The 10,253-nt window shown below is 37.5% G+C and overlaps 2 protein-coding genes across 5 annotated transcripts in view; one reads left to right on the top strand and one right to left on the bottom strand.

The window, feature by feature from the left end:
* The first annotated feature begins 1,680 nt into the window (after positions 1–1,680).
* Positions 1,681–3,973, top strand: LOC117206255 (meiotic recombination protein W68). Its single transcript, XM_033445423.1, has 4 exons — positions 1,681–1,793; positions 1,904–2,337; positions 2,604–2,961; positions 3,308–3,973. Exons 1-4 carry the CDS (start codon positions 1,681–1,683, stop codon positions 3,606–3,608), a joined length of 1,206 nt encoding a protein of 401 aa, XP_033301314.1. The 3' UTR covers positions 3,609–3,973.
* An 816-nt stretch (positions 3,974–4,789) lies between these two features.
* Positions 4,790–10,253, bottom strand: part of LOC117206226 (dipeptidyl aminopeptidase-like protein 6) — a 118,323-nt gene continuing 112,859 nt past the window's right edge. For 3 of the 4 annotated variants that reach the window (XM_033445368.1, XM_033445370.1, XM_033445369.1), the window contains one exon: positions 10,122–10,223. In XM_033445368.1, coding sequence (XP_033301259.1) covers positions 10,122–10,223 — 102 coding nt within the window. Of the gene's footprint in view, positions 10,224–10,253 lie in introns of all 4 variants that reach the window. The other variant, XM_033445366.1, reaches the window with a different exon arrangement.

Genomic DNA, 10,253 nt, shown 5'->3' with positions numbered 1-10,253 from the left:
AAATATACGAAGCAATGCCCAAAATTCGATATAATTAGCCCTCTATAAGTGAACATATTTTTCTATTACGTCATAGTAAAATTTTGTTGTTTGATCACGAAGTAGTATTGAAATAAAAAAATCAATAAAAATGTACTTATCTTGTCTCTTTCCTGTAATCTTCGTATATGATATCCTGAAGGAATTGCATGTGATTAACAAATCTCTATCCAAAATCATCTCCTTGTTTATTTATATTTAGAAACATATGAAAACGCATGGAAATTTCCAAATCTGATCCTGAAAGATCCACACTTTGCCTACGATTGATTGCTTCGGAAACCACAGATTTTAACTATTCATCCTACTTTTAAAAATCAATAGTATAACTTGTGTTTTCATCTTTTCGGTTCAAATATTTCTTTATCAAAATCGATCAAACGCGACTCAGTGCTGAGACTGGTCGCCGAATTTCGTTACAATTGAGCGTTTTTCAGGCACGGTCACTGTTTTCTACTGTCGAATGAGGTCCTGAAGTGTCTTTAGTGCACTCGGTAGCGCGACGTTCAATGGTCGCCGCTCACAAATGCACAGCGGGGTGTCCGGCTCTCTTGAGATTCGCTACTCGATACGACCGTCGTTCCCAACCAGGAAAATCGTTGTCGATCGTTGGACAATCTCGACTACGTACCTCGGATCAATACTTTTTCCGTCCTGCAACAATTTAATATGTTTATTGCTGTGAGAATGTTACGTTCGGATAGGTGGTAGATTTTTATCTGACCCCGTTGCCTTCTAAGCTCGTGTCGAAACTCGTCTCAGTTGTTGGAAAAGTCGACTCCGAATTGGCGCCGCCTCTTGACTTTTCTCTCGTTCCCTTCCGCTTCCTTTTTTGCGCATGTTTCCGGAAAAAAGCTGGCAATTTTTTTGGCACGCGTCCAAAATGCAACGTTTAAGATTTACTTTATAATATCGAGTTGTCCGTAGCGAACAGGAAAAAATCAAGGATATTCTAATATTAACAAACTAGAACTAGAATTAAGACTCCAAAGCGATCGATTCAATTCGTCAGTTTGTATTATGAGTGGTTTATCAGAAAGCTAATCAATTTTTGAAGTAACAAGATTGCGTTAACGAATGAATTGTATAATAAATTTGGTGGAATATTAATTTTGTACTTTTAGCGAATACATCGAATTAATGTGGTATTTGTACTTTGAGAATGTATATTTTCATATATTTTTATAAAACGTATATTTACTTATGCGTATGTATATAGCGCGAAGAAAGATCGTACGGGTTTCGAAAGTTTGGAAAATTGCTTAGAATTTTGGATCAGGGTAAGTTGTATTTTAATAACGTTGATAAAGAAGCGTAGGGGGATAGAACCACCGAGTGTAATGCAATCCTTCCTCGTGCCATCTATGGACGAGAAAATTGATTAAACGGAACGCTTTAATATTGCTCAGAAGCGTAAACGATAAATTTATAAAATATTCTGTAAAATAATATTAAGTATCATCTGTGAAAGGTATATAAGATGTGTCTATTTTGTCGAGATATTTAAATATTTCTTTATACGTGCCTATCTTGAACAACTCGATCGATTAAAAATAATCAATGAAATTCTTCGTAAGGATAAAATTATGTGTAACTGAAATATAACATTTTCTATATATTAAATTATTTATTGTAGGGAAAATGTCAAAAATAAATAAAAACGTGAAAATGGGATTCAGAATTACCGACAGTCAACCACAAGACGCGGAGGAAAAGAAAATCGATATACCCGTGGTAGATAATGCAGAATCGAGGTGAATGTCGAATGTGGTTGGATCGATATTTTCAATATTTTTTATTAATCAATTTGAAATTTAGAAAAGCCTAAAACGAGAAAATACAAAGTCATTTTTACGATATTTAGGAAGCAATTAGTAGCCCGTATCGAGAACATTACTTCATCTATAATCCAACAGATATGTTCGGGTCGATTACCACAAATTTCATACTCATCAGCACGGAATTATGCTACGGTAGACACGCATACTGCCGAAGACAATGATCTCGAGTCGGAATTTCACGAAGAACCTGATCAGAATTCCGAAGAAATCGAAAGAAATGAAATAAGAACGGTGATCAACTTTGCTACTAAAAGAGGCAAAGACAAGTTTGCTTTAACGATGACCGTGATGGCTGCTGCGCATCGTTTGCTAATTATAAACTCGACCATTACAAGACGATCTCTTTATTACGACCTGAAAAACGATAAAACGTTGAATTTAGTTCCAGAACAGGGGTATCTGGATCAGGCTGTGAATCATGTGGCTAATTTACTAAACTGCTCGCCATGGGAGCTCAGTAAGTGTTTAATGAATTTAATCCAATTTCAAGGGATTTAATAATTATTATATTTCTTATTCTATTTAATTACGTCAATCTTTGAACAATAAGAATAGAAAAATTATTAAAAATCTGTGAAAGTTCAAAAATAATTTGTTTGCGAGTAGCAATCGATAATAAAGCAGAAATTACTAGAAATCTATCAGAAATTAATTTTTGCGTGATTATTGTATATTACATTATTATTATATTATTGTATTTTGTACGAAATATTAATTATCTAGATTTGTTGCCAACATCAAAGGGATTAGTAGCTGGTGAATTGACGTTCACTCTAACTGACAATCGTATTATCGATTGCACGGTGCCCGGAGGTGTCCTTATTCCGCACAATATATCAGAGGTAATTTCCGTTCGCACCAGGGCCAAAATGGTGTTGATTGTCGAGAAAGATGCTGTCTTTCAAAAATTGTTAAAGGATGATTGTATCTCTTCGTTGAGCTGCATTCTAGTCACGGGAAAAGGGTATCCGGACGTGACTACAAGAATGCTGGTTAAACTGCTGTCCGAGAAATTGGAACTTCCGGTTTATATAATCGTGGATGCAGACCCTTTCGGTGTGGACATCATGTGTGTTTATCGGTAAATCAATGATCAGATGATATGATGAAAATTGTAAAATTTCAAAATTGTAAAGTTTTAAAACTGTAAAGTTCAAAGAAACTTCTAAATAAAAGGAGGGAAACAAAATTGAGAAAGACGATCAAATTGAGAAATTTTTATTTTAAAATAAACTGATATTTTTTTTTACTAACAAATACTCAAGAAAGAAAATAATGAAAAATGTATATAAGGTCATTTACTAAACGTTTATCAAATTTCTTACACAACCGCGGAAAAAGAGAAAATATTTCCAATAGAAGTTGAAGAAGATTGAAAATGCACAGAGATCGCACGATAAAATTTCTTTCACGTTTTTCTGAATTAGTTTTGGCTCGGCTGCGTTATCCAGAGAGAGGAAATGCTTGGCCTGTTCGAAGGTACGCTGGCTAGGAATACATCCATCGGAATTGCTCGCTCTGGGAGTGAATACCGTTCCCCTCACGGAATTCGATTTCTCGAGACTGATGGCTCTCGAAGGCAGGCCTTATATGACCGACGCGTTTAGGAAAGAACTTGAAATTATGCGAACTGGTAAAGCGGAGATAGAGAATGTGTATTCCTCCTCGGGAAGATTTCTAGCAGCCACCTATTTACCTTGCAAGATCAAAGGCAACGATTATATTTAACATTGCTGAATGATACAGGATGACTCATAATTAAAAATGTACGTGCAGATTGTAGATCGATTAGGTTGATCGAGAAGTTTTGTAATTTTTGTTCTTTGAAAAGAAAAAATTAATTGCTTTTACTGAAATTTCTGTTAACCTACTCAGGATGAAAATGATAATGCAACGCTTCAATCGTCGTTTCTGTTTAGTCAATTTACATTATTGAGTTTCATCGAATTCACATTGTAATTACGAAAAGAAATTTCTGCGGTATTTTTCTCTTTGCCATTTGTCCTCCCGTGTAAATCGTACAATCGAAATTTTAAAACATTGAACTTTTCGATCAGCCGAATATTTTATATCTTAATTTTATGGAAGAGAAATCGTACCATTAATAATACTTGAAAACAAAAATACCTCTTAAATGGACGATTAGTCTGTTGGATTTTCAATTTTGTTGCACTGTGTCTGTAACAAGATTTGTTTTTCTATTCATCAATTTATACTTAACATATCGTCTGCTATATAAAGCCATGAGAAATATAATGTTACCACGAAGCTTGGAGATTGGATTTCGTCCGGTTTTGCTACTTGCTCCCGATAATCGTCATTGCTGTCTTCTAAATTTATTAATTCGGGAACGTTTCGAAACGTTCCCAAATAAATAATACTGCTATCCGATGATTGTTTCGAAATAACCAATGATTCATTCGAGTCTGGTACTGTGATTGTATTTCGTTGACTCTTCGATCTCGTCGCATAAAAATGATCGCATAACCTTAATATAACAAAATTATGAAATATTCGTCTCGAAAGTCTTTCATTTTAATAATCGATAACCATCGGTAACATTTAGTAAGATATTCTTTTTTCTGATAATTCAATCAAATAATTTACCTATGATTACCAAACGATGGATGAAGCTCCCGTTTTTTATTTCCTTGAACACTCAGCCATTTACGTGTAGTCTTCTTGCGGGGTCGTCGTAGAGACATAATTTTAATTCTCGAAAAGCTTCGTCTGTATAAAATACCCTGAAAATATTATCCTAAAATCTTTTCGGTATTATTTTGGTATACATTCCTTCCAGAACTATGATGTTAATTAAAAAACAAAAGCGAATAGTCGTTATTTATGATATACGATAATCGGAAGTTGTGTATGTTTCAGATTCGATGGAACGAAAGAAAACAACAAGATTTCAGGTAATGTAACAGTTTATTGAAAACACTTTTGATCGCCCGTGGTCAGGGCCGAGTCTCGCTGATATTAAAAAACGCAGAGTCTTAGTAACATGATTATCTCGTGGGTGTTACGTGGAATTATAACGATATCCGCGAAATCGGCGTCTTTAAACGATTACAGGATTACACTTGAAAATTGATTTTACAACAGTGGTTACAAACGAAACTTTATTCTTTAAGGTAGGAAATATTCTTTGCAGATATTGAAAATTAATCTTTAACACGTTGAATCACATTATGAAACATATTTGATTACTAGAAAAATAAAACGTATGAATATACAACTCTGTTTGTAATATGTGGTCATATTAAAAATCTGGAAAATAAACGTATGTAGTAAGGGAAAATATTCGTTTATTTTGACCATTACGAAATGCTATGAAACTAAAAACTTTGATCTATTCGAAATTCCCAAAGCAATAATCAAATATTTTGTGTGAATATTTTAACAACTCATCGAGCGAGGAATTTAGAAATTGCCAGAAAAAATAGCTTCGAAAAATAACAGATAACACATGTAATATCCTAATATAGATGTATAATTGAATATTAGAAAATGAAATCAAGGACACGACATTTTCGATCATCCAACGTGCTATCACAATAGTTTGCGTTTCACTTATGGGATACTTCGTTGAAACCGATTGAAAACGATCGATTGTTTGGCGTGGCCGATTTCGTGGATGTTCGGTCTCCAGGTCCGTGCGAATATCGTAAAAAACCGAGTGGAAACAATCCGCGTGCCCTCGTTTCCCACGAGAAACTATCGAGAACGCCTCCCTGTCTCTCGATAACGATAATTCACGGCACTCTCGCATAGTCGCTCGCTTGATGATCCGAGCGAATTATTATTATTATAAAAAACAATTGTCCGAGCGCGTTGGCCACACTCGCGAAGCACGATTGAATTCAACGAGTCGCTGGCCAATATTCGACTCAACGCTTCCGAGTATGTTGATCGATTAAACCGAATCTTTGATCATTCAGACGTCGTTTCGAGTTGGCTCGCCTGATGCGATTCACATCGAGGAGTCTGATATACATAAAACGTCGTGACGAGTAGGCCACTTCCGGAAATCAAGTCCAAGCTCTCGACGATATGAACATCGATACGATTGATTATTTCCTTTGATGTGAGATCGAATTATTAGAAAAAGTGTGAATAAATTTTGAATCAAATTCGATCGTCGAATATAGTAGTGAAAATTGTATTTTAACCCTGACATCGAATATTTAAATATCGACGTGTTAGAGTAGTTTAACGAACAGTCTCACAATGAAACATTAAAGAGTATAAGTAAGAAATCGTACTTTCAACAGCTAGAAATTCTAATATATTTAGATAGATAACAATTCGATAACAATACCTTGTCGTTCAAGAACCCTGAAGGCTTTGAATATCGTTTACTACTTATTAAGTGTACATCGATTCTCGTGGAGAAGCTTGGACTTAGTTCGGAGCATGCGTTACTCGAACAATTTCGTTTATCGATACCTTATCTATTAATACCTCGATGTTCGAGTGTTATCCGATGACGTTAAAAACGCGTGAAATACCGTCTAATCCGAATAATAATCATCAATCTGAGTATCACAGATTATCCAAATTAATTTCAAATAGTCTCCTTATTATTATTATCAGTAAATTTTTGTTCTCCCATTACGGATGATACAAACGCTCGCGATTTCTTTTTCATTTTTTTTATTTCTTTCTCTTCTTCTTTCTTCTTCTTCTTTTTCTTCTTCTTCTTCTCTTTATTCTTGTATAATTTTCTATCGTCATCTCGAAATAGTTGCACGTCGACGAGCGATTTCGCGTGGTCGGACAGGCGAATACATTCGTCGACATTTTTCGCATAAATTCGTCCGAGTGTTCGCACGGGCCCGATATATTAAACTCGAGTTTCCGCGTCAATTGCAATCTGCATGTCCTGCGTATGTGTCTTCTCTTTCTTTGTGTGTCGCATTTTACTTTTTTTTTCTCTTTATTGTATAATATATATATATTTCCTTTTTTTTTATTTTTAATTAATTCTCTTTAGCCTAGCGGCGATAATACGTTACCAAAAGCTTATAGATACCCTTATGCGCTGCTACCAAGGTTTCATTTATTTATTTATTTAATTTTCTTGCGATTTAATTTCACGTAATTCGCATGCTTGCAATTCCCTCTTGTTCTCCTTTCTTCTTATCGCTGTTTATAATTGTTATTTGCCATTGTTTCTTTCTTTTCTTTTTTTTTACTGCTTGCGTGCCTGCCGAGTTCGTGAGACCGATTATCTATATGCCTACAGTTAAAGTTCGCCGCACTTTTTTTTGCCATTTAATTATAAGTTAATAATTGATTGCGATTGCACGCTCACACTCTCATTCATTCTCACTACCTCACATTCTATCTCTCTTTTATATTCGCGTTCACGCTTCTCCCTTCGTGTTTCTCGAGTTTTACTAACCCTTTCTCTCGAATTCATACGCGAGAAAAGTTGCTCACGAAAACGAACAAAAAACAGAAAAAGAAAAATGAATCTTTTACAACATGATCTAACAATAATGCGTCTGTCCTTGTCGCGCAATCCGGTTAGAAAGGATCCAGCGAAACATTTTCTAAGGAATTGCGACGTTTCTTCTCGTTCTCACGAATGCAGGATGATCTCCGCGTCAAATGGCGCCGTTATGTTTTATTTAGTATCCTTCCTGGAAAAAATATTGAGGCTACGTTGATTCGAATATATTTTTTCGGGCCGTGGAAGAAACGTTCGTGGATTCGAGGGTAGACGTTCAGGTGAATAATTGGTGAGGCAATTCCTTAGCCAGGCGCTGTTACACCTTTTGTACTCTCTACGATCGACATCAAGCACGTAATTTCAATCTAATCGATTTGCCACGTCTACTTATCCGTCCACGCGCAAATGTGGATCTCCTCGACGAGAATTCTTTTCATACGTTGGACATATTTCTAACAAGTCTTTCTCTTCCTGTGGTTTCCTAATTTCTTTCTTTGTATCTCGTCGAGGCTCTCAGCCACGCAGCCTGACGCGGACGAACCACATCGATCACTCATCTAAGAATTCATTAATTATTATTAGGTAATTTCTTCATCCTCTCCGTTTCTATTTATTATCGTTTGATTAGTTGCACTAGCCTTGATTGTCGGCATTTAAGGGCTGCTGGGCAGGCAGCGTTTTATGGCGACGTGCGACTCTCTTCGTTCGAGCGCGACATATTTTGTGTTCACTTAGTTTTCTCTTATCCTCTTAATCAACTGTGAAAGGAGTCTCGTCTCGATCGGACTCGCGAGCGAAAAATATCCAAGTCTCTCAACCCTTTCGCTACGTTTATCATCCGGATGAGGAATAATTCGGAAAAAGCTTGAATCGATGGCACGGTACAAATTTCAAAAGACACATAGAGGTACTAATTATATTCGTTAAGTAACGGATCTTCGAACAAACGAATCACCGGAGCGGGTTTTTTTGGTAGCGAAAGGACTAACGAAAGTGTTCTGAAAACAGATCTCGGGAGTTCGATCGATCTCGAACGATTATCCTCCAACATCAACCGCGTCTGAACGAACATCGATCATTAACACGTCGATCGAGAGTGTCCTTAAGCCACGAAGATCCGAAGGCGCATTCAATTTTGACTTTGTCAGGACACTGCACATGATCGACGTTGATCGAGAAAAGGAATACGATAAAGGTTCGTTACCCTTGACGAGGTTCGTCCTCTCGAACGAGCTAAAGTATATGGTGAACCTGTAACGTTATCCTAAAGCCTCGCGTCGCTTAACTTACTTAACGATAGTTAGTTAATCTGGAAACTGTGTGTTTATAGTACAACTTAGCGATATAGTACAACAAACGATCAACGATAAACGGGAACACTCGCGAACCTCGTCGAGGGGAACGTGTCCTGCATCAAGGGATTCATCGAGAGACGTGCATACGGATATATACAAATATTCAAGGATCGAATGTGAAGTTTGGCAAAAAGGGATCAGGTCGATAAAGGGCTAGGGAAATACATTTTTTCTCTTCCCTTTCTGTTGTCTTCTTTTCCTTGCTTTTACGCGCAAGTAACATTATGGTACATAGACTAGGCGCAAAGCTGTACAACACAAAACTTAGCACTAGGCGTTCGTTTTCAAAACGATGAAATGAGTCGGTACCCCTAGACAAGCGTCATCGCACAGGCGTAACCAGCTTTCCAAAAAATCAGGATGGCACCGATATATTTGGGACGTAGACTAAGAAGAAAACGGTCGTGAAACGCGAGCCTGCAAGCTCTACGTAATACGTCATGATTTATTGAACCTAGAGATATGACTCGTTCGTATAGGAAGAAGTCTACATCTTCGAGAATAACTGTTCCTCGATGAAAAAGGCGAGGGGGGGGGAGCTTGCAAGCTTCTTTGATAAGCTCGAAAGCGGAACGATATATATAAACGGCATGAATGTCTCGAGCGGTGACGAGTGTGTATGGTGGAAGATCGATATAAAAAACATGAAACGCGAGCTTGCAAGCTCGCGCTAAGCTCGATACGCTCGATCGTCGTTCGCTGAGTATCCTCCGTGTGTCATCGATCGTCATTCGATCTCGAAAGTTTCGCTGTATAAAAAATGGAAAGAGCTTGCAAGCCTGCGAGAAGCACGACACCATTTGCCGATTCTCTTGAATTTTTGTGTAATTTCTTTCGTGGATCGTAAGAGATAGATCTTAAGATGAGAAAACGCGTGAATCTCGAGCTTGCAGAATCTGAAAGTGCCCAAGCGCCAGTGAACTGTGTCATAGTTCTCTGGATGGCTGGGGTAGATTCTAAACTAGAAATTTATTCGGGGTGCGCGTCCAAAGAGCAAAGTGAAAGTTGTTCGTAGCAAAGAGGAATCCGCAGGCTGATGCAGGCGACTGATACATAACGTTATTTAATGGTATTACTTATACAAACACTAAGTTTACCTCATCCCTCTCATCATCGCTTGTCTTCTACGCGTAATCATTCTCTGCGTCACAAGCATCCTTGACTTCGATACAGACTAGCATTAATTTTAGTCGTTTCGTTATTTTTTCTTCTATACGATTCTTTGCTATTTTTGTTTCGTTCGCGTTTTCGTTGGTCTGATACCTAACGATCAGGACCAGTGTATTCCGTGACGTCCGATATATCTATTTACTCGAAGCTAGTCTAGTCCTGAACGACGGCAGCCTTCTTGACGAGCATCCAGATCAATCTGGGATGTATCAGAAGTAGGCGAGCTAGAGACAACGAGGGAGCGTTCGGCTTGAGGCACTAGGACGCGTCCAGGGCGAGGCACTCTGCGAGGAAGTCCTCCATGGAACGATAAGCGTGTTCCAACACACCTGATAAGGCGTGGTCTTCGTCCGCGTAACTCTGTTAAATTTAAAAAAGCGTTGTTTAAGA

Source organism: Bombus bifarius, unplaced genomic scaffold, assembly GCF_011952205.1.
Source record: "Bombus bifarius isolate JDL3187 unplaced genomic scaffold, Bbif_JDL3187 scf7180000008000, whole genome shotgun sequence".
Classification (NCBI taxonomy): Eukaryota; Metazoa; Arthropoda; class Insecta; order Hymenoptera; family Apidae; genus Bombus; species Bombus bifarius.
The sequence above is the reverse complement of the archived record's forward strand: the minus strand, read 5'-3'. Positions and strand labels throughout refer to the sequence as shown.